This window comes from Delphinus delphis, chromosome 20, assembly GCF_949987515.2.
Source record: "Delphinus delphis chromosome 20, mDelDel1.2, whole genome shotgun sequence".
NCBI lineage: Eukaryota > Metazoa > Chordata > Mammalia > Artiodactyla > Delphinidae > Delphinus > Delphinus delphis.
Window position 1 is genome coordinate 14,932,836 of NC_082702.1, and position 26,953 is coordinate 14,959,788.

The window sequence follows — 26,953 nt, forward strand, 5'->3', positions numbered from 1 at the left end:
ATCCGCACACAGAGCCAAACATGGTATCACAGATACAATCGCAAATTCAACACGGAATACATACACTCGCACAGTCGCAGGTACTCCAGTGTCGCGGGGTCACAAGCACACACCACCATAGGGGGACACAGTCACAATTCCACAATGATAGGCATCCTATATCTGCACACGGGTCGCATAACCTCCCGCTTCTCACGCCGCTCCGCCCGCACAGGCCCAAGTACCGAGCTCCATATCGGCCTCCGGTCTCCTCAACTTAGGCCCTTCGGGTCCCCGGGGGTCCGAACCTGCAGAGCTGAACCAGTTCCCCCAGGGGCCCACGATCTCACCTCAAGGATCTAACGCTCCCGCCAGGCGTGATGAAAAGTTCGAGTTCCCGCGAGAAAAGCGACGGGCTGCCGAGCCCTCTGGGAAATGTGGTCCACAGCGAGCCCCACGGCCGATTCCTCTCAGCGCCCTCGCTGCGTCCACCCGAAATGACTGCTCCTGCAACTTTCAGAGTTTAGCCAGGTCTCAGAGTTGCAGTTCGCGGTAACTCGGCACGCTCGGGCTCAGCCACCAGAACAGACCTCACACAGGAAACTCCGGCTCCCTCTGGCCGGAAGTTGAGTCGGGTCGTGAGGGCTTCTGGGAGGTGTTGTGTAGTGGAACTTCCGTTGGGAGGCGGGCGCGGAGGGTTGGTTCGGCATTACCGGCACCTGGCCCGGGCCATCGTGCGTGTCACCTTCACCCAGCCTCCCAGAAACTGCGCGCTAGATGCGCACTCGGGCGTTTCCGGCAGGTGACGCTACCGCGTCCCCGGAGCGGGACTTGAAGGAGAGCCTCAAGCAATCTGGGCTGAACCAGCGCGCGCTGCTGACGGGGCGGAGCCTTTAAGGAGGCCCCGGGGATCTGGAGTAGTGGCAGTGCAGAGTGCTCGGGGTGGGAGTACGCTCCTGGAGCGTGGCTGGAGTTGTTAGAACAAGAAACTGGTGGAGAGTTAGTGTGTGTGTGATTATGATGGTCTGTGAGGTTGTGATCCTGTGTGTATGTGATTGTGATGATGCGACAGTGATGGGGGTGTGGTTGTGTTGAGTGTGGTGGAGTAATTGTGATGGGATATTTTTGTCATGGTGATGTTTGTAATTGTCTGTGATTTATGATAACGTGTGTGGTGTTGTCTCTGGTTGTCAGGTAGATGTGCAGTGTGTGTGAGTGTGGAGGTGTTTGCAATTGTGATATGTGTAGTGGTTCTTGTCTTACCACATTTGACTTTTGTGTAGCCTTTGGTATAGTTGGTAACCGCTTGAAAAAATTTTCTGTATTTGGTTTCACGTGGTCTTTCCTCCCCACTGGCTACTCTTTCTTAGTCCCCTTTGCTGCCCTTTTTTCCCCCCAGCCGTTCTTGGCCCGGTTCTGTTGCTCTCCAGTTTCCCTTGGTGATCTTTTCCAGTTTTATTATTTAATCTTACTGTGTCTTCTGTTATTATATGTATTAGTTATTGTAATCATAATAATGCTGCCTAACAAACCACTCTTAAACTCAGTGGCATGAAACAGCAAACATTTATTTTCCTGTTCACAGGTTTGCAGGTTCTGTGTTCAGCTTATCTAGGCTGGGCTTGCCTGGGTGGCTGGACTGCAGAATCGATTCAAACCTGCTCCACGTGTGTTCTTTCTGCAGCTCAGCCTAAAAGGACAGTGGTTACCAGGACGTGTTCTTCTCCTGGTGGATCACCAGAGTGCAAGACTGATCATAAAAACACCCTTAAAAACCTCTGCTCCCAAGTATACTAATATTAGGTTAGCCAGAGCTATTCAGGTGCCTAAGTGTAACATTAATCACACGCAGTCAGAAGGCAAGGCAAAGTTAAATGGCAAAAAGTGTGAATATGTAATCCTCTTAGAAGGGGGTGAAACATTGGGACCAAGATTCCAATCTACGACATTAAGAAACATGCCTCTTTATCCTGGTGAATGTCTTTTGGTCCATGTTCTCTTTTGTCTGATAATATTGCTTTTCGTGTTTTGTTATTGTATTTTCCAGGAATTTCATTTTACAACCCCTTCCCTTTATGTCTTTATACTTCAGGTCTGTCTCTTGTTAAGAGCATATTGCTGGGCTTTTCCTCTTTTTATCCTGTTTGACTGTTATTTTAATAGGTGAGTTTAATTCATTTACATTTATTGTGATTGCTGATAAAAATTTGTTTTATGTTCTATTATGCCTTCTTTTTTATTGTGCAGGTTTACCTTATCCCCATTTCTTTCTCCAATGCTTTGGTTTCTTATCCTTGAATTTTTAAAAAATTAATTAATTAATTAATTTTTGGCTGTGTTGGGTCTTTGTTTCTGCGCGTGGGCTTTCTCTAGTTGTGGTGAGCGGGGGCTGCTCTTTGTTGTGTGGTGCGCGGGCTTCTCATTGCAGTGGCTTCTCTTGTCTCAGAGAACGGGCTCTAGGGCATGCGGGCTTCAGTAGTTTTGGCTTGTGGGCTGTAGAGCGCAGGCTCAGTAGTTGTGGTGCATGGGCCTAGTTGCTCCGTGACGTGTGGGATCTTCCTGGACCAGGGCTCGAGCCCGTGTCTCCTGCATTGTCAGGCAGATTCTTAACCACTGTGCCACCAGTGAAGCCCTCTTATCCTTGAATTTTTAACATGCATGTTTAACAAAACCCTAACTTAAGATTTTAGAACACTTGCCAACTCCAAACTACCCACCCATTTCTATGTTATTCTTATCTGATATTTTGCTTTCTTCTAATTTTAATTACCCCAAATTAGTATTTATTCATTTGCTCAATATGTACAGCTGACCTTTGAACAACGTGGGGGTCTGATTCCCTCCTCACCCCTTACCTTACAGTCAAAAATCTAAGTAGAACTTTACAGTTGGCCCTCTGTATCCTAGGTTCTGCACCTGCAGATTCAACCAACCTCAAATCGTGTAGTAGTACTGTAGTATGTATTTACTGAAAAAGAAATCTGCCTGTAAGTGGACCCACGCTGTTCAAACCCATGTTGTTCAAGGGTACACTCTATGTGTGTGTATTTTTTTAATTGTGGTAAAATAGAGATAACATCACATGACATAAAATTTGCTATCATAATATCTGTACCCCTATGTTCATTGCAACAATATTCACAATAGCCAAGATATGGAAACATCTATCCATTAACAGATGAGTGGGTAGAGAAAATGTGGCATATATGTACATTGGAATATTATTCAGCCTTAAGAAAGAAGGAAATCCTGCCATTTGTGACAACATGGATGAACCTTTAGGACATTATGCTAAATGAAATAAGCCAGTTACAGGACAAATACTACATGATTCTTTTACATGAGGTATTGAAAATAATCAGACTCAAAGAAGCAGAGAGTAGAATGGTGGTTGCCAGGGGCTGGGAGAGAGGGAAATGGGGAATTGTTTTCCAGTGGGTACAAAGTTTCTGTTATGTAAGATGAATAAGTTCTAGAGCCCTGTACAACATAGTATCTATATTAACAAAGTGGTATTATGCACTTTAAAATACGTTGAGAGTAGATCTCGTGTTAGCTGTTCTTACTGGAAAAAAACCACAAAACACAAGGAAGTTTTTGGAGGTGATGGATATGTTTAGTACCTTGGTTATGGTACTGGTATTAACAGATGTATGCATATATCCAAACTGATCAGGATATATACATTAGATTTGTGCAGTTTTTTGTGTATCAGATATACCTCAATAAAGGCAAAAAAAATACACAAAAATTTTACCATCTTACCAACCATTTTTAAGTGTTCAGTTCAGTGGCATTACATCCATCATGGTTGTGCCACCATCACCATCTGTTTATCCATAGAACTCTTTTTACCTTGCAAAACAAACTGTACCCATTAAACAATAACTCCGCATTCCTTCAGTCCCCCAGCTCCAGACAACCACCATTCTACTTTCTGCCCCTATGAATTTGACTTTACCTCATTATGTACTCCGTGTACCAGATCTTACAGTATTTGTCCTTTTGTGACTGGTTTATTTAACGTAGCATAATGTCCTCAAGGTTCATCCATGTTAAAGCATGTGTCAGAATTTTCTTCCTTGTTAAGGCTGAATAATATTTCATTGATTGTATATACCACATTTTGTTTATCCATTTATCTGTCAATGGACAATTAGATTGTTTCTTTTGACTATTGCAAATAATGCTGCTACAAACGTGTGTACAAATACCTGTTTGCTTTCAGTTCTTTTAGGTATATATCCACAAGTGGAATTTATGGATCATATAGTAATTCTATTCTTAATTTTTTGACTGCCATACTGTTTTCCCTAGTGGGTATACCAGTTTATCAACATATTTTTTGGGCACCTACTATCAGTGGCAAAAAGACAAAAATAAATCCCTGTTTTCATGTATTTTATATGAGGGGGTGGAAAGACAATATGCATGATAAATTATATAATTTATTAGTGATAATTGCCATTCAAAAAAAAATAGAAACTGTGTGAGGGACAGTAGGAGTATATCCCAAGCATAACACTTCTCAAAATTTATTATAATTGAATGTTTTCTGTTTTATTATTTCTTTTCTGTCATTCAGAGTAAGGATTAGTCTACTCTCTTGTGTATCATTTTTTTCACCATAGATGATAAATTAATGTCATGTGACAATGTCACTGTGACATGAGTATAATTCTCATTTCAAATGATGAGTGTGGGAGCTCTGGGTTACAACTCTCGTTTATCTCAGTTGTCAAGATAGATAGGAAATGGAATAGCTGGACTTTTAATGCACCTCTCTTTCACACTAGATCTGGGGTTGATGAAAATCTGAATGTTTTTTGACTCAGCTTTATATCTGTTACTGCATCAGGCCTACATCTTTATGCTCACAAAAGATATTTGAGGAGCAGATATTATGTGAACATCACTATTGTATTCACTTTGTTTCTAGACTCTTGGTGTTTCTATTGGTTCAACCTGAGTTGCTGAGTCTTTGAGTTTTCTTCCAGACTCCTGCTGTCGCAGCATCTCTGGTCAGTGACTCCAGGGACTGTGAATTACAAGCAAGGAAGCTAATTGTTTGGGACTGTATTAATTATCTATTACTGTGTAATAAGGTACCTCAAAATTTAGTGGCTTAAACAACAATAAACATATTAAACAACAATAAACATTTATTATCTCAGTTTTTGGGGAGTGGAGAGTGACTTAGCTGGGTATTCTGGCTCAGATATTTCATGAAGTTTCAGTCAATTGCTGGCAGGGCTGCAGTCATCAGAAGGCTAATGGGGACAGGAGGATTTGCTTCCAAGATGGCTGGCAAATTGGTGTTGGCTGCTGGCACAAGCCTCTTCCTAAGGCTTGTTGAGTGTCTTCGTGGCATGGTGGCTGGCTTCCTTCAAAGTGCGTGATTCAAAAATGTGCAAGACAGAAACCATATCTTTTATGATCTAACCTTGGAAGTCACACTGTCATTTCTGCAAGATCCTATTGGTTATGCAGGTCAACTCTATTCAGTGTGGGAGGGGTGTATGAAAGACATGAATACCAGAAGACAACGATCATTGGGGGCCACCTTGGAGGCTGGTTCCCATAGGGATCCAGTGAGAAGACATCAGGTAAATTGGATTTATATCATAAGCCCACAGGTCCTGGCTCCACAAAGATAAGACAGATCTGTGATGTGAGGATAAAGAACAGTGAAGAGCAGGTATCTATCATGGAAGGAGACCTCCTGATCTGAGACCTTCCCTCGAAGCTGGGGAGTCCTGAGATAGAGTGGACCCTGGAATTGCTAGACGTGCACCCTATCTTAACCCCTCTGTTTAGAGTGGGAAAGGCCTGAATGACATCTCAACCTTCAGAGATCAGCAGTAGCTGTGTGACAATGGAGCATTTGACCCAGATGATGGAAGGGACAGGTGAGGTGGCTCAGAGATGGGCAGAGTTTAGGAGAGAGTCTGTAAAAAGAGTTAGGAAGTTCAGTACTCCTACCAAGAAAGTTCACAAGTTATTGACTGTGTTGACGTTTGTTTTTTATTCACTTGACAACTGTTTTTTAAAATAAATTTTTAATATAATTCCTATTTTTCTTATATGCATTTAGATTTTTTAAAAAGTGCTGTTAAATATATAATTGTAAACAAATGTTTCCTGTTCCATTCCTTCCCATACCCTGTTCCCACTACCCATAGGCAATTACTTGGAACATTTTTTTCTGGATATTCTGGTATTCATCTTTGCTTTCCTGAATAACATCCTCATACTGCTAATGTTTGATTTCAGTTTTAGATATTTCCTATTGACTTTTGACAGTAGAAATAAAGATTTATCTCTCTTTTCTATCTAACCCCTTCCTCATCACCCTCACCCCACCCTGACTCCCACCCACTCTTCTCCTTGCCCTTCTTTCTAATATGGTGTTTTGTTCGAGGTTGAAGGTTGACCAAATGTCAGCATCTGTATGCATTTTCTTTTGAGCTAGTCAGTTTTCCCAGCAAGAAGTCCTAGATTGTTTGAGGAGTATAAGCCAGGATTCCTGCTTTTGGGAGGCAAAGAAAGGAAAAAAGTTGAGGAGAACACTTCATCTTCAATCTGACAGCTTTTACTTAATTCCCTTATTTTCTCTACATTGCTTCAACCCCACCTTGTATGTAGTTCCCTGTTTTTCAGCCCCACCCCAAACTCCTGCCTGTAAAAGTACCTAATACCTCCATTCCTGAACCTTTCAAGTGTTCTGCCGTGGTTTCCCCACCCTCGCTTAAGCTTCATCTTTCTCTAAGTTAGAAACCAGTCATTTGCTCTCTATCTTTCAGAATTTTGTTGACATCTCTTTCCCGCTAAAATCTTCTGTATTCTTTGTCCTTGTGAGATTGTTTCTTTCGTTTTGGTTGTGTTTCAGAGAGAGCAGAAATAAATGCAAGTATTCAGTCTTCCATTTTTAACCTGAAGGCCCTGAATTTTTTAGGGTAAAAAATAAGTCAATTAAGTTATTTTAAAATGTCTTTAGAATTATAACTGCATTTCATTCCATCATACGAATGTTCCACAATGCCTGTAACCTGTCTCTGATTAAAGTTTTTTCCAAATTCTTTACAGTGCTTCATAAATAATTTAATCCTTAAATCTTTGTGGTATTTATTATTATGTACTTAAAAAATCTCCTATTAGGAATAAAATAGCAGGAAACTAGGGAAATAGATTCATTGGGCACCCTAGACTTAGCCCTCCAGAAATTCCCATAGAACTCTATATGATTAAATTACAAGCCATCTATGTACATTTCAGTGTCTCTGTAGCCTGGTGGTGGTTAATATTTCTCAAAGCTCTGAGGATCATTATAGGTGATCTTACAGCTGATGCTGAAGATTTCTCTAGTCCTTTATCTGGGGCTCTGAAGTAAACAGATTTTTATTTCTCTTTCCTCAGCTTGGTGTTCTCCAGATTCTGCCCTTTTCAAGGAAGAAGAGGATATGACCAGTTCTCTTGTACGTTGTGTTTTTTTTAAAATTTATTTATTTTTGGCTGCGTTGGATCTTCGTTGCTGTGTGCAGGCTTTTTCTAGTTGCAGCGAGCAGGGGCTATTCTTCGTTGTGGTGCACGGGCTTCTCATTGCAGTGGCTTCTCTTGTTGCGTAGCACAGCCTCTAGGCATGCAGGCTTCAGTAGTTGCAGCACACAGGCTCAGTAGTTGTGGTGCACGGGCTTAGTTGCTCCACGGCATGTGGGATCCTCCCGGACCAGGGCTCCAACCCGTCTCCCCTGCATTGGCAGGCAGATTCTTAACCACTGTGCCACCATGGAAGTCCCTTCTTGTATGTTTTAAGCATTTATTTGTTTCCTGCATTATTTTACAATGCAGTTGCAGTGGGTTACCTTAACCTACCAGTAAGTTGGAAAAAACTAAATCAAAAATCAAGGTGAGGAAAAATACAGCTAGAAGGTCAGAACCTGGGGAAATTTGACATGTGGCTATGCAGGAACAGGTCCATACAGGATTATAAAACTTAAGTTCAAATTTGAGGGACTTCCGTGGCAGTCCAGTGGTTAAGACTTTGCCTACCAATGCAGGGGGTGAGGGTTCAATCCCTGGTCAGAGAGCTGAGATCCCACATTTCTCACGGCCAAAATACCAAAACATAAAACAGAAGTAATATTGTAACAAATTTACTAAAGACTTTAAAAATGGTCCACATAAAAAAAAAATCTTAAAAAAATTTTTTTTGGAATACGATCTGGAGAAGCAAAAGCAAACTGAGACATAAAGTTCATCCCATAACTTGCACTACTTATGAGGAAAAAGCTTATAATTCAGGACAGAAAAAAGCTTTTCATTGGCACTTAGGTCAAAAAGAAATCCAAAATAATTCCATAATTCTTATGATTTTAAGCTCAGTTTATTAAAAGTCCTTCTTGGCCATAGATTAAAAACTAGAATTATTGGGAAGAGTAAATCGAGTACTTCTTTCAAACGATCCTCCATATATATTTCTTTCAGTTGAGACTTTTTAAGTTGAGCTAAAATATATACTAAAATTCTGTGGCAGAATTTTTTATAGTTCTGGTATCTATAACTCTCCACGTCTTTTTTTATGGTCTCAAAATATACAGTATTCTTCATCTTCTTACAAAATGACTCACTTTCCTCTGCTGTTGATTCTTTTCATTTCCAGCACTGGAATCCCTCACACTCCTGTATTTTAAATATTTTCCACTACCTCTTTTTCCTCAGCTCATATCTTTTCCATCCTGAAACACACACACATTTCTATTGACCACATGATTGTGTGGCTTATCCAGTTATTTCTCCTTTTGGCAGAGTGGTTTTCTGGGCCTAGATAGACTTGGGTTCAAATCTTGGCTCAGTGAGAGTAAGTGCATGATTATGGGCAAGTTTCTTAATCTCTTTGTCCTTAGTTACATCATCTGTAAATGGGGATAATAATAATACTTACCCCATAGGAATATTGGGAGGGTTAAATGCACATAGTAAGTGCCCCATAAATGATAAATATTGTTAATAATTATTAGCTATATAAATCTTTCTACCTGAAAAGGTCTTTGAATGTGTTTGCTGTATTCATTGACCTACTTTTTTAGTTTAACATATGAAACTGATAAGATAAAAGAGTAGATGCCTCATTTGTGTTCACAAAATTAATCCTTCTCTTCAATGAAACTACCATAAACACTGTAATAAGGCAAAACTGGGAACAGTTTTTGTAATACATATGCAGAAATATACTAACAATTCTTAAAAACCAACAATTAAGAAAATAGAAAATTGGGTGGAGAACATGAGCAAGCAGTTGGAAAAAATGGAAGTGGCAATAAATATTTTAAAATAAAAATGTCACAAAGAAACAGACTATTCAGATTTGTAGATACATTTTTTAGGTGTATTTTGAATTAGTGGGTAATGACCATCTTTTATGAGAGGATTCCAAATAATTAGTTCACATGTGAATTTTCCTTATAAAGTAAAAAGCTGGAGATAAGGAGTTGTGATCTACAAATAGGACACTCTGTTAGCTTTCAAAAACTTCATTCAGTTCCTTTCAGACACCAGAGCCAGACATCTTGGTCTGGACTATCAAACAGAAATGGACTGCCTATGTTTCTGGGCATTCATTCTAGAATATGGATGTAAATATATTACACGGCAGCTTTTATTTATATTTGAATAGACTACACAGCAGCTAGAAAAATCTTCTACAGCAATAAGTATAATAGCTTTATTGAGTACCTATTATGTGCCAGGTATATTGTGCTATAAGCTTAACGTAGCTTATTTCATGTAATCGTTATCAGAAGTTTGTAAAGTAGATATTTTCATTTTTATAGAGAAAGGAAGTGAAGCACAGAGATTAAGAAACTTACATAAATTCATGCATCAAGTGTGCAGTAAAGCCAGGGTTCAAACCCATACAACCTGACTCTAGGACCACACTCTTATGATACTGTACAAATGGAAATCCACTCATAAGTGAAGAAATGCAAATTTTGCCAATTGACTGTTCATATTATTTGTCCATTTTATGCCGTTAGTCCTTTTTCTACTTGAAATTAAGGGATTTTAAGAATGCCTGCTTCAGCATTAGGATTTATGCAGATATCTTCTTCTAATTTGTCACTTATATGTTATCGTGTATCTTTTGATGTATATAAACTTTAAATTTGGGTAGTTTCATCTAGCATATGATAAGTTTGTGCATACAGTAATAATTCAGTCAAAATTAATATGCAACATTAATTTTTATTGTTGTTGTTAAACTTGGGAAACATTTATTTTTACTTTCCCGTATCAGCAATCATGGATATAAGTGGTTAAGTCTTGTATCTCCTCAGGAAGACATAGCACTGTTGAGTGACTATTACATCCCATGGAGAACTTCAGTCTTTGGTCACAGCATTAAGAGCTCCTGGTTTTGGTCCCATAAGCCCTCTTTGAAATGACATATGCAACATTAATGTTTAATAGTCTTCTTTCATGAGTTTCTAATGTTGGTATTTTATAAGATATCTTTCCAATTATTATGTTATAGTTTCTTTTCAAAGATTTGCTTTTCATATTTAGTTTTTGATCCAACTGGAATTCAATTTTGTAATTGGTCCAAGGTAGGAATTTGCTGATAATTATATCAGTAAAATTATTTTTGCATGTAGGCAACCAGTGTTCCAATACCATTTGTTAAATAGATCTTTACTTTGTGATGCCACCTTTATAATATACATGCTTAATTGTTTCTAGGCTCTTTGTTCTGTTTCTTTAATCTGTTTGTCTACATCTATACCAGTACTATGCTCTGTGTGTGTGTGTGTGTGCGTGTGTGTGTGTATGTGTTTACATTGTCTTAAATACTTTAACTTTATAATAACCCTGTTTGCTTGGCAGGCATTTCCCCACTTCCCACTACACAAATGTTCTAGTTTTAAAAAATCTCCTCAGCTACTTTGGGACCTCTATGCTTTCATTTGAATTTTAGAATCAGTTTATCTAGCTCTAAGGAAAAAACGCTGTTGGGATTTTAATTGGAATTGCAAAGAATTGTAGACTACAGACCTTCCTGACTTACATCCTGATAAAACCATTATAATTTGAAAATACATTTAATACACCTAACCTACCAAACATCATAGCTTAGTTTAGCCTACCTTAAATATGCTCAGAACACTTACATTAGCCTTCAGTCAGCTAGCACAAAGCCTATTTGATAATGAAGTGTTGAATATCTCATGTGATTTATTGACTACTGTACTGAAAGCGAAAAACAGAACAGTTGAATGAATATAGAATGGTTGTAAGGGTGTATTGGTTGTTTACCTATGACATCACATGGCTGACTGGGAGCTATGGCTTGCTGCCACTGCCTGGCATCACCAGAGAGTATCATACCACATAAAGCTAGCCTGAGAAAAGATCAAAATTTAAAATTCAAGGTATCTATGTTTTCTGTGTGTATCACTTTTGCACCATTGTAAAGTCGAAAATTCATATGTCAAACTGCCTTAGGTTGGGGACTGTCTGTAATTGGAGAAGAATTGAGTGAAACATTTTTTTCTGTCTATCAGAAAGATGTTTCAATTTAAGGAAATCCATTAATATAATTTATCAAATTCAAAAAAATATATAATCAGGGCTTCCCTGGTGGCACAGTGGTTGAGAGTCCGCCTGCCGATGCAGGGGACATGGGTTCGTGCCCCGGTCCGGGAAGATCCCACATGTCGCGGAGCAGCTGGGCCCGTGAGCCATGGCCGCTGAGCCTGCGCGTCCGGAGCCTGTGCTCCGCGACGGGAGAGGCCACAACAGTGAGAGGCCAGCATACCGCAAAAAAAAAAAAAAAAAAAAAGTATATATATATATATATATATATATATATATATATATATATATAATCAGCTTCACAAAGCTACTAATTTTTTTAAAATCAGAATTTGAGATTTTTTAAAGAGGATCTATTTATAAAATAGAAGTAAAAGGATACTTCCTTAACATGATATTTAAAAAATTATTCTACAAAAAAAAAATAAATTATTCTACACACATACTAAGCTAAAGGCCAGAACCATGTTTCCTGCAGGAAATGATACATATTCCTACTAAAATCAGGAACATAACCAGATTACTCATGGTACCACATTTATTTACTATAATTCTATATGCATATAGAAAAGAAAAAAAAGATAAACATTGGGAAGGTGCATACAAAATTATATCTAGGTGATACAATTATGTATGTGGGCAGTTGAAGAGGAAACCAGAGAATTCAATACAGTATGGACACAAAATTAATATACAGAAATCAACAACATTTCTATATACAAACCACCAACCAGTTCAAAAGTAAAATGGAAGGTGGGAATCCCTGGTGGTCCAGTGGTTAGGACTCGGTGCTTTCACTGCCATGGCCCAGGTTCAATCCCTGGTCGGGGAACTAAGATACTGCAAACCTCACGATGCAGCCAAAAAAAATTAAAATTAAAAAATAAATAAAATGGAAGAAAAATGTTAAGAGTAGAAACAAAATCCTAAAGGAAAAAAAAATTGTATCTGATGTATATGGGAGAAAGAAACCTTTAAAGCATTACTGAGACCTAAAAGAGGATTTGAATAAATTTTTAATACATACTTTTTTTGGAAAAGATCATCATTATTAAATCAATATAAATTCTCTTTAATCTTGAGATTTATTGGAATCTCACATATTCTAAATATTATTTTTAAGGCAAGTCTATTCAAGCTGACTGTAGAAGACATTTGAAAAATAAGTGTGTAAAATATCCAAGAAAAAATATGAAAAATGTGTGTTATGCTCTAAGTTTTAAAAAGAATATTCGTTTAATGTTTGTGTAACTTTAAGGAAAAAAATCTTTTACAAAAAGTTGCCAGTCAGAAAGAAAAAAGTTGCCAGTCAGCATATATACCATAGAACTGACGTGTAATTATCTTTATGCCTTCACTGTAAACTGTTATTTTTTAAAAAAAGACTTATCATATTAAGTATCTTAAAAATAAAGGAGAGGAAACTGCTGTGATACCAGCAGGACCTCTGGAAATGTTAAGACTTCCTTCCAGGGCCCAGGAGATACTCATCTTTTTCTTGGTTCTGTCTGACAGGAGGAGGAATAAAATTTAATGACAAGAAATGTGAATTTGTGTTTTTTAACAATCCTCTTTGTTCCTTGCTCCTAATATGGAATTCTTGACATATGTATGTAAAGAGAGTCAACATCTTAGGAAAATACACTATTTGTTCTAAAGCACTGATTCATCATTTTATATAGTTAGAAATTAACCCATATTTACTTTTGTTACTTGTTTTATAATTTTTGTCAGGAGTACAGTTTTTTTTTTGTATGAAATTTATGCTAATTTACTAGTTAGTGGGAAAGATGTTTTAATGCTAATTTACTAGCACTAGTAGAAAATATATTTTCTTTGTTGTTCTTCCTTATTTTTTTTAGTGGTTCATATTCCATAGGGGTTATCTATTCCTGAAACATTTATTGAAAGGTTATTGGGTGCCAACCTCAGTTCTGAGTGCTTCACAGTTTTTGGCCTCATTTAGTCCTCATAACAGCCCTTGGAGGAAAATGCCACTTTACAGATGAGGCTCAAATTTGGCTATTTGTCGAGTTTAGTTTAAAAAAACACTTTTTTGTTTTTGGCTGCGCCGCGAGGCTTGTGGGATCTTAGTTCCCAACCAGGGATTGAACCCGAGCCATGGCAGTGAAAGTGCCGAGTCCTAACCACTGGACTGGCAGGGAATTCCCACACGATTAAATTTTGAAGCCAGGATTTGAACTCATGATGTCAGACTCTACAGCCTGTTAACCAGTAAAAATATCTAAATCCACCTCCATTTTGAGAGCCTAATTCTTTGAAAAATTTTCAATCAGGTATCTCTTCAGCTTTTCTGCTGCTTTTATGAGACCTTTATTCTCATGCAGGTTGACTATGTGGGCTTTGGGCTCTGCTTTGGGCTGCAGATCACCTGGCCCTGACTCAGGCTGTGGCATGGGCTCACATCTCCTCCACGTGTGTTCATTCAGGTGAAAGAGCAGCAGCTTTCTGGGGCAGGCTCTTCACTTGCCAGATCACTGGAGTACATGAACCAAGTCAAGGGTGTGTTTAAAAACAAAATTCAACTGATTACATTTTGAAGATCTTATTGGCTTTATTCAATGATTCATGAGTCAGGGAACATCCAATCTAGCAGATACATAGGAACTCTGAGGAGCTGTACCAAGTCAAAGATTTTTATAGGCAGAAGGGAGTGGGAATAAGGAAGTTATAGTAGCAAAAAGTGGATTGGTTCTGGCCAGGTTACTTTCCTTTAGGGGATGATAGGGTCTATCAGGCAGATTACCTCACTAATGCTGATCAGGTGATTCCTGCTTGACTAGTTTAAGATTTTATTTCTAGGAGAGGCTGAAACTGTAGGTAAGTCTCAGTTTGGTGACATGAGGCTTAGCATAAGTGACTCCATTTTGGGCCTGTTGTCTTGTTTTTAACAGGTGTAAGTGCATTTCAGGCCTCTACTCACATCATGTTTACTGACATTCCTTTAGCTCTAACAAATGGCTCACTCAAGGCCCACACTGGGGGATGGGACATTAGCTAGAGACACAAATAAATATTTGTGGAATAATAATCAAGTTAATCAGTAATATTTTCTGATGGAACTATTTTTATTGGAATTTTTTTAAAACTTGAAATACACTGGAACAGTCTCACAACCTAAGAAAACTTTGTTGACATATAAGTCACATACCATAAAATTGACACATTTAAAGTATATAATGCAATGGTTTTTAGTATATTTATGAGTTGCCATTACCACAATCAATGTTAGAACATTTCATCACCCTAAAAAGGAACTCTGTACCCATGAGCTATCACTTCCCATTTCCCCCCAAGTCTCCTTTGTACTTTCTGTTTCTATGGATTTGCCTATTCTGGACATTCATATAAATGGAATCATATAGTATATGGTCCTTTGTGACTGTCTTCTTTCACTCAGCATAATGTTTTCAAGGCTCATCCATTTTGTAGCTTGTATCAGTACTTTGTTTCTTTTTATTTCCAAACAGTATTCTCTTGTATGAATATGACATATTTTTTAATAAATGTATTTATTTATTTCTATTTTATTTTTTTGGCTGTGTTGGGTCTTCGTTGTGGCAAGTGGGGCTACTCTTTGTTGCGGTGTGTGGGCTTCCCATTGCAGTGGTTTCTGTTGCAGAGCATGGGCTCTAGGCACGTGGGCTTCCGTAACTGTGGTGCAGGGGCTCGGTAGTTGTTGCTCACGGGCTCTAGAGCTCAGGCTCAGTAGTTGCGGCGCATGGCTTAGTTGCTCCACAGCATGTGAGATCTTCCTGGACCAGGGCTCAAACCCATGTCCCCTGCATTGGCAGGCAGATTCTTAACCACTGCACCACTAGGAAAGTCCTGAATATGACATTTTATTTATCTTTTTATCAGTTAATGGACATTTGAATTATTTCCACTTTTTGGCTATTATGAATAATGTAGCTAAGAACATTTGTGTACAAGTTTTTATGTGGACATATATTTTTAGTTCTCATTATATGTAGTGGAAATGTACAGTGTTAACTGTACATTTAACCTTTTAAGGAACTGCGCCACTGTTTTACACAACAGTTGTACAATCTTATGTTTCCACCAGCAGTGGATGAGAATTCTAGTCTTTCCACATCCTCATCACACTTATTTTATCTGTCCTTTTGATTATAGCCATCTAGTGGTTGTGAAGTGATATTTCATTGTGACTTTAATTTACGTGTACCTGGTAATTAGTGATGTTGAACATCTTTTCATGTGCTTATTGGCCATTTGTATATCTTCTTTGAAGAAATGTTTATTTAGATCCTTTGCCCTTTTTTTTTTTTTTTTTCGCGGTACGCGGGCCTCTCACTATTGTGGCCTCTCCCGTTGCGGAGCACAGGCTCCGGATGCGTAGGCTCAGCGGCCATGGCTTACGGGCCTCAGCCACTCCACGGCATGTGGGATCTTCCCGGACCAGGGCACGAACCCGTGTCCCCTGCATCCGCAGGTGGACTCTCAACCACTGTGCCACCAGGGAAGCCCTTTGCCCATTTTTTAATTGATTTGTCTTTTTATTATTGAATTGTAAGAGATCTTCATATATATTCTAGATATGTTTCTTATCTGGTATATGATCTGTAAATATTTTCTCCTAGCCTGTGGGTTGTCTTTTCACTTTCTTGATGATGTCCTTGAAAGCACAAGATTTTTACATTTTTCTGATGTCCATTTTTATTTAATTTTCTTTTTTTGCTTGTGCTTTTGGTGTCATATATAAAAAAACCATTGCCTATCCACAGTTACAATTTACCCTTTTTTTCCATTATTTTTTCCTTTTCACATAGTCATAATATCTCAATTTTATTTCAACTCCAAGTTGTTTTTTTTCCATTTGTGTTATTAGGTTTTCTTTTATTCTGGTTCCTTGGCAATATATATAGCTTTTAGATTAGATCTTCATTCTCCATCCCTCATGCTTGTATCATCTCTCAACATTTTCATCTCTGGTGTGTGGGGCTGGGTCCTGGGCCCCCTGGTGGACAGGGTCATGTCAGGGGTGGCTGTAGGCTCAGAGAATCTTAAGGCAGCCTGCTTGCTGATGGATGGGTCTGTGTCCCTGCCTGGCTAATTGGTGGGCCTGAGGAGTCAGAGTACTTTTGCCTACAAACTGGTGGGCGGGGTGGAGCTGAGTCCTAAGGCTAATAAGCTAGAGAGAAGATTCCAAAATGGCACTTGCCAGCACCAGCATCCATGTGGTTGAACGAACTCTCCAAAGTGGCTGCTGCCAGTTTCTGTGTCCCCAGGGTGAGCTCAAGTTGCCTCCTGCCTCTCCAGAAGACTCTCCAAGGTCAGCAGTGAGGTCTGAACCAGGCTCCTTTCAAATTCCTGCTGCTCTCCTGAGTCCCAGAGCATGTGAGATTTTGTGTACGCCCTCTAAGAGTGGAGTCTCTATTTCCTACAATCCTCTGGATCTCCTGAAAGTAAGCCCCACTGGCCTTCAAAGCCAAATGCTCTGGGGGCTTGTCTTCCCCTGTGCAGGATCCTCAGGCTCTAGAGCCCGATGTGGGGCTCAGACCCCTTGCTCCCTGTGGAAAACCTCTGCAATTGTAATTATTCTCCCATTTGTGTGTTTCCCATCCAGGAGTATGGGTCTTGACGATACGTTGACTCTACCACTCCTACCCATCTTGTTGTGGTTCGTTCTCTTTATAGGTTCCAGTCTTTCTCATCAACAGTTGCTCCGTAAATAGTTGTAATTTTGGTGTGCCCATGAGAGGATGTGAGCTCAGGGTCTTCCTACTCCATCGTCTTGAGCAGTATTTTATTTTTTCTGATGCTATTGTAAATGGGATTGTTTTCCTTGATTTCATTTTTGGATGTTCACTGCAAATGTCTAGTTATACAATTGGTTTTTTACTATTGATCTTATATTCTGCAACCTTGCTGAAGTTGTTTATTAGTTCTAATAAAATTTTAGTGGATTTCTTATGTTTTCTGAAAATCATGTCATCTGAAAATAGAGATATTTGTATTTTCTCCTTCCCAATCTGGATACCTTTTATTTTCTTGCCTAATTGCTCTGTTTAGAACCTTCACTGCAATGTTAATAGAAATGGTAAGAATATACATCCTTGTCTTGTTCCTGACCATAAGGGGAAAGCATCTAGTCTTTCACTTTTAGTATGATGTTAGCTGTGGGGTGTTTGTAGATGTCTTATAACACGTTGAGGAAGTTCCTCTTTTTTGCTAGTATGTTGAGTGTTTTTCCCATGAAAAGGTATTGAGTTTTGTCAAGTGCTTTTTCTGCATCTGTTGAGATGATCATATGGATTTGTTCTTTATTCTATCGGCATCGAGTATTACATTAGTTTATTTTCAGATGTTAAATCAGTATTGCATTCCTGGTATAAATCCCACTTGGTGATGGCACATAATCCTTTATATATTTGTTTGTTTGTTTGTTTGTTTGTTTTGCAGTACGCGGGCCTCTCACCGTTGTGGCCTCTCCCGTTGCGGAGCACAGGCTCTGGACGCACAGGTTCAGTGGCCATGGCTCATGGGCCCAGCCGCTCCGCGGCATGTGGGATCTTCCTGGACCAGGGCACGAACCCATGTCCCCTGCATTGGCAGGCGGACTCTCAACCACTGCGCTACCAGGGAAGCCCTGTTTGTTTTTAAAGAGCAATTTCAGGTTCATGGCAAAGTTGAGAGGAAGGTACAGGGATTCCCCATATACCCTTTGCCCCCACACATGCATAGCCTCCCCCATTATCAGCATCCCCCATCAGGGTGGTACATTGTTATAATTGATGGACCTATACTGACACATCATAATCACCCAAAGTCTAATAGTTTACATTGAGGCTCACTCTTGGTGTTGTATAATCTATGGATTTGGACAAATGTATATACATGTGTCTGTCATTATAGTATCATACAGAGTGTTTTCACTGACCTAAAAATCCTCTCTGCTCTGTCTAGTCATTGCTCTCCTCTCCTCCAGCCCCTGGTATCCACTAATCTTTTTACTGTCTCTATAGTTTTGCCTTTTCCAGAATGTCATATAGTGGAATCATACTGTACAATAGTCTTTTCAAGTCAGCTTCTTTCACTTAGTTATATGCATTTAATGTTCCTCCATGTGTTTTCCTGGCTTGATAGCACATTCCTTTTTAGCATTGAGTAATATTCCTTTATCTGGATGTACCACAATTTATTTATCCATTCACCTACTAAGGGACATCTTGATTGCTTCCAGGTGTTGGCAATTATGAATTAAAGCTGTTATAAACATCTGTGTTCTCTTTTTATATATTGTTAGATTAAATTTGTTAGTATTTTGTTGTGGATTTTTACCTCTGTATTAATAAGAGATAGTGGTCGGTAGTTTTCTTTTTCTTTTCTTTTTTTTTTTTTTTTGTCTTTGGTATATCAGGGTAATACTGGCCTCATAGAAGGAGCATTCACTCCTCTTCTATTTTGGGAGATTTTGTGAAGTATTGGTATTAACTGTTCTTTGGTGTTTGGTAGAATTTACCAGTGAAGCCATCTAGCCCTGAGCTTTTTTTTGTGGGTAGTTTTTTGATTACTAATTGAACCTCTTTACTTGATACAGGTTTATTCAGATTTTCTTTTTTTCTGTCCTTGAGCAGTTTCATTACTTTGTGTCTTTCTAGGAATTTGTCCATTTCATCTAAATCATCTAATTTGTTACCATACTGTTCTTCATAATATTTCACTATAATCCTTTTTAATCCTGTAAGGTTAGTAGTAATGTCTCCTCTTTCATTTCTGAGTTTAATGTTTTGAGCATTCTCTCTTTTTCTTGGTCAACTTAAAGGTTTGTCAATTTTGTTGATCTTTTCAGGGAACCAACTTTTGGCCTTATCGATTCTTTCTATTATTTTTCTGTTCTCTATTTTATTGATTTCCTTTTTTAAATATTCATTTATTTATTTGGCTGTGTCAGTTCTTGGTTGCGGCACATGGGCTCTTTGTTGTGGCACACAGGCTCCAGAGCACGTGGACCCTGTTGTTGTGGCACATGGGCTGTAGTTGCAGCATGTGGGCTCACTAGTTGTGGGTGCGGGCTCAGTAGTTGTGACACGCAGGCTCATTTGCCCCGCAGCATGTGGGAGCTTAGCTCCCTGACCAGGGATCAAACCCATATCCCCTGCATTGGAAGGTGGATTCTTAACCACTGGACCACCAGGGAAGTCCCCAGTTTTTGTATTAAAGTCTATTTTGTCTAATATTAGTATATTCACTCCAGTTTTTTATGGTTATTTTTTGCATGATATATTTTTTCCCGTCAATTTATTTCAGTTGACTTTTATGTTTGAACCTAAAGTATGTCTCCTATAGACGGCATATAGTTTGATCTTGTTTTTCTATCCAGTCTGACAGTCTCTGCCTTTTTGATTGTTCAATCCATTTACCACTAATGTTGACACTAAATTATGTCTGCCATTTTCCTTTCTCTTCTCCATGTCTCATGTCTTTTTTTTTACATTAAAAAAGGCACTCCTCATGTATTTAATTTAATTTAATTTATTTGTTAACATCTTTATTGGAGTATAATTGCTTTACAATGTTGTGTTAGTTTCTGCTGTATAACAAAGTGAATCAGCTATATGTATACATATATCCCCATATCCCCTCCCTCTTGTGCCTCCCTCCCTCCCACCCTCCCTATCCCACCCCTCTAGGTGGTCACAAAGCACTGAGCTGATCTCCCTGTGCTATGCAGCTGCTTCCCACTAGCTGTCTGTTTTACATTTGGTAGTGTATATATGCCCATGCTACTCTCTCACTTCATCCCAGCTTACCCTTCCCCCTCCCTGTGTCCTCAAGTCCATTCTCTACGTCTGAATCTTTATTCCTGTCCTGCCCCTAGGTTCATCAGAACTTTTTTTTTTTTTTTTAGATTCCATATATGTGTTAGCATACAGCATTTGTTTTTCTCTTTCGGACTTACTTCACTCTGTATGACAGACTCTAGGTCCATCCACCTCACTACAAATAACTCAGTTTCATTTCTTTTTATGGCTGAGTAATATTCCATTGTATATATATGCCACATCTTCTTTATCCGTTCATCTGTTGATGGACATTTAGGTTGCTTCCATGTCCTGGCTATTGTAAATAGTAAAATTTTTTGTTCTAATTCTTTGAAGAATGCCATTGGTATTTTGATAGGGCTTGTATTGAATCTGTAGATTGTTTTGGGTAGTATAGTCTTTTCACAATATTGATTCTTCCAATCCAAGAACATGGTATATTTCTCCATCTGTTTATGTCATCTTTGATTTCTTTCATCAGTGTCTTATAGTTTTCTGAACACAAATCTTTCACCTCCTTAGGCAGGTTTATTCCTAGGTTTTATTCTTTTGTTGCAATCGTGAATGGGATTGTTTCCTTAATTTCTCTTTCTCATTTTTCATTGTTGGTGTATAGAAATGCCAGCGATTTCTGTGCCTTAATTTTGCATCCTGCATCCTTACCAAATTCATTGATTAGTTCTAGTAGTTTTCTGGTGGCATCTTTAGGATTTTCTATGTATAGTATCATGTCATTGGCAAACAGTGACAGTCTTACTTCTTTTTTTCCAATTTGTATTTCTTTCATTTCTTTTTCTTCTCTGATTGCTGTGGATAGGACTTCCAAAACTATGTTGAATAAGAGTGGCGAGAATGGACATCCTTGTCTTCTTCCTGATCTTAGTGGAAATGCTTTCAGTTTTTCACCATTGGGTATGATGCTTGCTGTGGGTTTGTCATATATGGGTAGGTTCCCTCTATGCCCACTCTCTGGAGAGTTTTTATCATAAATCGATGTTGAATTTTGTTAAAAGCTTTTTCTGCGTCTATTGAGATGATCATATGGTTTTTATTCCTTAATTTGTTAATGTGGTATATCACATTGATTGATTTACGTATATTGAAGAATCCTTGCATCCCTGGGATAAATCCCACTTGATCATGGTGTATGGTCCTTTTAATGTACTGTTGGATTCTGTTTGCTAGTATTTTGTTGAGGATTTTTGCATCTATGTTCATCAGGGATATTGGTCTATAATTTTCTTTTTTTGTGATATCTTTTTCTGGTTTTGGTATCAGGGTGATGGTGGCTTTGCAGAATGAATTTGGGAGTGTTCCTTCCTCTGCAATTTTTGGAAGAGTTTGAGAAGGATGGGTGTTAGCTCTTCTCTAAATGTTTGATAGAATTCGCCTGTGAAGCCATCTGGTTCTGGACTTTTATTTGTTGGAAGATTTTTAATTACGGTTTCAATTTCATTACTTGTGATAGGTCTGTTTATGTTTTCTAATTCTTCCTGGCTCAGTCTTGGAAAATTGTGCCTTTCCAAGAATTTGTCCATTTCTTCATGGTTGTCCATTTTATTGGCATATGGTTGTTTGTAGTTGTCTCTTATAATCCTTTGTATTTCTGCAGTTTCAATTGTGATTTCTCCTTTTTCATTTCCAATTTTATTGATTTGCGTCCTCTCCCTTTTTTTCTTGATGAGTCTGGCTAAGGGTTTATCAATTTTGTTTATCTTCTCAAAGAACCAGCTTTTAGTTTTATTGATCTTTGCTATTTTCTTCATTTCTATTTCATTTATTTCTGCTCTGATCTTTATGATTTCTTTCCTTCTACTGATTTTGGGTTTCGTTTGTTCTTCTTTCTCTAGTTATTTTAAGTGTAGGGTTAGATTGTTTATTTGAGATTTTTCTTGTTTCTTGAGGCGAGATTGTATTGCTGTAAACTTCCCTCTTAGAACTGCTTTTGCATCCCATAGGTGTTGGGTTGCTGTGTTTTCATTGTCATTTATTTCTATGTATTTTTAAAATATTTTCTTTGATTTCTTCAGTGATCTCTTGATTATCTAGTAGTGCACTGTTTAGCCTCCATGTATTTGTGTTTTTTACAGTTTTTTTTTCTGTAATTGATTTCCAATCTCATAACGTTGTGGTCAGAAAAGATGCTTGGTACGATTTCAATTTTCTTAAATTTTCTGAGGCTTGATTTGTGACCCAAGATGTGATCTATCCTGGAGAGTGTTCCATGTGCACTTGAGAAGAAATTGTATTCTGCTACTTTTGGGTGGAATGTTCTATAAATATCAGTTAGATCTTTCTGGTCTGTTGTGTCATTTAAAGCTTGTGTTTCCTTACTTATTTTGTGTTTGGATGATCTGTCCATTGGTGTAAGTGGGGTATTAAAGTCCCCTATTATTATTGTGTTACTGTCAACTTCACCTTTCATAGTTGTTAGCATTTGCCTTATGTATTGAGGTTCTCCTGTGTTGTGCATAAACATTTATAATTGTTGTATCTTCCTCTTGGATTGATCCTTTGATCATTATGTAGTGTCCCTCCTTATCTCTTGTAACAGTCTTTATTTTAAAGTCTATTTTATCTGATAAGAGTATTGCTACTCCAGCTTTCTTCTGATGTGCATTTGCATGGAGTATCTTTTTCCATCCCTTCACATGCAGTCTATATGTATCCCTAGGTCTGAAGTGGGTCTCTTGTAGACAGCATATATATGGGTATTGTTTTTGTATCCATTCAGCCAGTCTGTGTCTTTTGGTTAGGTCATGTAGTCCATTTACATTCAAGGTTATTATCAATATGTATATTCCTATTACTGTTTTCTTAATTGTTTTGGGTTTGTTTTTGTCAGTCTGTTTCTTCTCTTGTGTTTCCCACTTAGAGAAGTTCCTTTAGCATTTGTTGTAAACCTGGTTTGTTGGTGCCGAATTCTCTTAGCTTTTGCTTGTCTGAAAAGCTTTTGACTTCTCCCTCGAATCTGAATGAGATCCTTGCTGGGTAGAGTAATCTTGGTTGTAGATTTTTCTCTTTCATCACGTTAAGTATATCCTGTCATTCCCTTCTGGCCTGTAGAGTTTCTGCTGAAAAATCAGCTGATAACCTTATGGGGATTCCTTTGTGTGTTATTTTTTGTTTTTCCCTTGCTGCTTTTAATATTTTTTCTTTGAATTTCATTTTTGTTAGTTTGATTAAGATGTGTCTTGGTGTGTTTTTCCTAGGGTTTATCCCGTATGGAACTCTCTGTGCTTCCTATACTTGGGTGACTATTTCTTTTCCCATGTGAGGGTAGTTTTCAACTATAATCTCTTCAAATATTTTCTCAGACCCTTTCTTTTTCTCTTCTTCTTCTGGGACCCCTATAATTCGAATGCTGGTGTGTTTATTGTTGTCCCAGAGGTCTCTGAGATTGTCTTCAATTCTTTTCATTCTTTTTTCTTTATTCTGCTCCTCGGCAGTTATTTCCACCATTTTGTCTTCCAGCTCACTTATTTGTTCTTCTGCCTTAGTTATTCTATTATTAATTCCTTCTAGTGTATTTTTCACTTCAGTTATTGTGTTGTTCATCTCTGTTTGTTCTTTAGTTCTTCTAGATCTTTGTTAAACATTTCTTGTATTTTCTCAATCCATGCCTCCATTCTATTTCTGAGATTCTGGATCATCTTTACTCTCATTACTCTGAATTCTTTTTCAGGTAGATGGCCTATTTCCTCTTCACTTATTTGGTCTTGTAGCTTGCTCCTTCATCTGTGACATCTTTTTTTGCTGTCTCTTTTTTTTTTCTTTTTTATGAGTGGGATATTATTCCTGTGTTACTGGTTGTTTGGCCTGAGGCTTCCAACACTGGAGTTTGTAGGTTATTGGGTACAGCTGGGTCTTGGTGCTGAGATGAGGAACTCTGTGAGACCTCACTGCGTTGAATATTCCCTGGGGTCTGAGGTTCTCTGTTATTCCAGTGGTTCAGACTCAGAGCTCCCACTGCAGGAGCTACAGCCTGACCCCGTGCTCATGAACCAATATCCTGAAAGCCACCTGGGGCAGCAAAAAAAAAAAAAAAAAGAACAATAGCAAAGTAAAAAATAAAATTAGACTAGGAAACTAACAGATATGTTAGGAAGAATATAAAAATTTAAATATAGATGTATAAACAACCGGAAGGTACATCTGTACCACAATAATAAAAAAGAGGAGGGAAAAGAAATAGATAAAAAAGGAGGGGGAGAAAGGCCTTGGCTGTGGAGGGCAGGGCCTAAGCAAGGGTGAGGTTTGGGTGGTTGGTGCGGCAAATGCTCAGGACCCACAGGGCTGGAAAAGGCCCTGGGGGCTGTGGGGGGTGAGGCTTAGGCTCAAGGAACAGAAGAGGCCCAGGTGTGCCCCCCACCCCTGGTCTCAGAGGGCAGCAGACTCTCTTGTGGGAATATTTTTGGGATTCTGAGACTTCCTGCTGACTTGGAGAAGTATAATATGATGGATAAAATCATGGGCTCTGCAGCTACACTGCTTGGGCTGGAATCTCAGCTCTACCACATAGTAGCTTTATGACCCTAGGAAAGTTAACTCTTAGTGCTGGTTTCCTTACCTTTCAAATGGATAATAACAGTAGCTACTTCATAACCTTATTAGGGGAATTTTGGATGTTAATATTTCTAAAGAAATTCTAACAATGCTTGGCATATAAGTACTCAATAGATGACAGTGATGATGATATTGATGGTAGTAATGATCATAGAGATAGTTTCTGAGAAACATTAATTGTGATTCAGCTTTGGGTAATTTCCATTTGTATTTCCCATTTTTCTATCTTATTTATACTGTTTCTTGAATATTCTCCCAAATATGGGATATATATTTCTTTCTTAGAGCCTTTGCAGGTAAAGATTTTTCCTTATTTGGATACTGAGGTTTTTAAATGGAGAGGAAGAGTTGGTTTCTGTGATCAAGTAACATTCTTTTCTAAAAATTTATCATTTGTTTTTTAGTTTCTGTCACACCACTCTCATAGTTTTGATTCTCATCCCACGACTGTAAATATAAGCAAGAAACAAAAACCTAAGACCCTTTCATTGATGCTTAATGGTTGATTCTGACCTTGGCCCTTTACCTACCATGTATGTTCTTTTTTTTTGAATTTTATTTTATTATTTTTTTAATACAGCAGGTTCTTATTAGTTATCTCTTTTATGCATATTAATGTATATATGTCAATCCCAATCTCCCAGTTAATCCCACCACCAACAACAACACAACTCTGCCCCCAATTTCCCCCCTTGGTGTCCATACGTTTGTTCTCTACATCTGTGTCTCTATTCCAGCTTTGCACACAGGTTCATCTGTACCATTTTTCTAGGTTCCACATATATGCGTTAATATATGATATTTGTTTTTCTCTTTCTGACTTACTTCACTCTGTATGACAGTCTCTAGATCCATCCACGTCTCAACAAATGACCCAGTTTCCTTCCTTTTTATGGCTGAGTAATATTCCATTATATATATGTACCACATCTTCTTTATCCATTCATCTGTCGATGGGCATTTAGGTTGCTTCCATGATCTGGCTATCGTAAATAGTGCTGCAGTGAACATTGGGGTGCATGTGTCTTTTTGAATTATGGTTTTCTCTGGGTATATGCTCAGTAGTGGGATTGCTGGATCATATGGTAATTCTATTTTTAGTTTTTTAAGGAACCTCCATACTTTCTCCATAGTGGCTGTATCAATTTACATTCCCACCAACAGTGCAAGAGGGTCCCTATTCTCCACACCCTCTCCAGCATTTGTTGTTTGTAGATTTTCTGATGATGCCCACTCTAACTGGTGTGAGGTGATACCTCATTGTAGTTTTGATTTGCATTTCTTTAATTAGTGATGTTGGCAGCTTTTCATGTGTTTCTTGGCCATCTGTGTGTCTTCTTTGGAGAAATGTCTATTTAGGTCTTCTGCCCATTTTTGGATTGGGTTGTTTGTTTTTTTAATATTGAGCTGCATGAGCTGTTTATATATTTTGGAGATTAGTCCTGTGTCCATTGATTCATTTGCAAATATTTTCTCCCATTCTGAGGGTTGTCTTTTCGTCTTGTTTACAGTTTCCTTCACTGTGCAAAAGCTTTTAAGTTTCATTAGGCCCCATTTGTTTATTTTTGTTTTCATTTCCATTACTCTAGGAGGTGGGTCAAAAAAGATCTTGCTGTGATTTATGCCAAAGCGTGTTCTTCCTATGTTTTCCTCTGAGAGTTTTACAGTGTCCAGTTTACATTTAGGTCTTTAATCCATTTTGACTTTATTTTTGTGTATGGTTTTAGGGAGTGTTCAAATTTCATTCTTTTACATGTAGCTGTCCAGTTTTCCCAGCACCACTTATTGAAAGGCTGTCTTTTCTCCATTGAATATCATTGCCTCCTATGTCATAAATTAGTTGACCATAGGTGCATCGGTTTATCTCTGGGCTTTCTATCCTGTTCCATTGGTCTATATTTCTGTTTTTGTGCCAGTACCATATTGTCTTGATCACTGTAGCTTTGTAGTATAGTCTGCAGTCAGGGAGTCTGATTCCTCCAGCTCTGTTTTTTTCCCTCTAGATTGCTTTG

The 26,953-nt window shown here is 38.3% G+C and overlaps 1 protein-coding gene and 1 non-coding gene across 9 annotated transcripts in view; one reads left to right on the top strand and one right to left on the bottom strand.

Moving 5' to 3' along the window:
* The first annotated feature begins 669 nt into the window (after positions 1-669).
* LOC132416126 (zinc finger protein 568) overlaps positions 670-26,953 on the top strand; it is a 39,220-nt gene continuing 12,936 nt past the window's right edge. The window contains exons 1-4 of one of the 8 annotated variants that reach the window (XM_069540168.1): positions 2,122-2,142; positions 4,919-5,000; positions 5,609-5,888; positions 7,396-7,454. In XM_069540168.1, coding sequence (XP_069396269.1) covers positions 5,813-5,888; positions 7,396-7,454 — 135 coding nt within the window. In that variant the 5' untranslated portion in view covers positions 2,122-2,142; positions 4,919-5,000; positions 5,609-5,812. The other 7 variants (XM_059999380.1, XM_059999379.1, XM_059999381.2 and 4 more) reach the window with 7 other exon arrangements.
* LOC132417416 (small nucleolar RNA SNORA25) lies at positions 10,298-10,424 on the bottom strand. Its single transcript, XR_009517848.1, has one exon. It is a non-coding gene; the product is annotated as a small nucleolar RNA SNORA25 (small nucleolar RNA).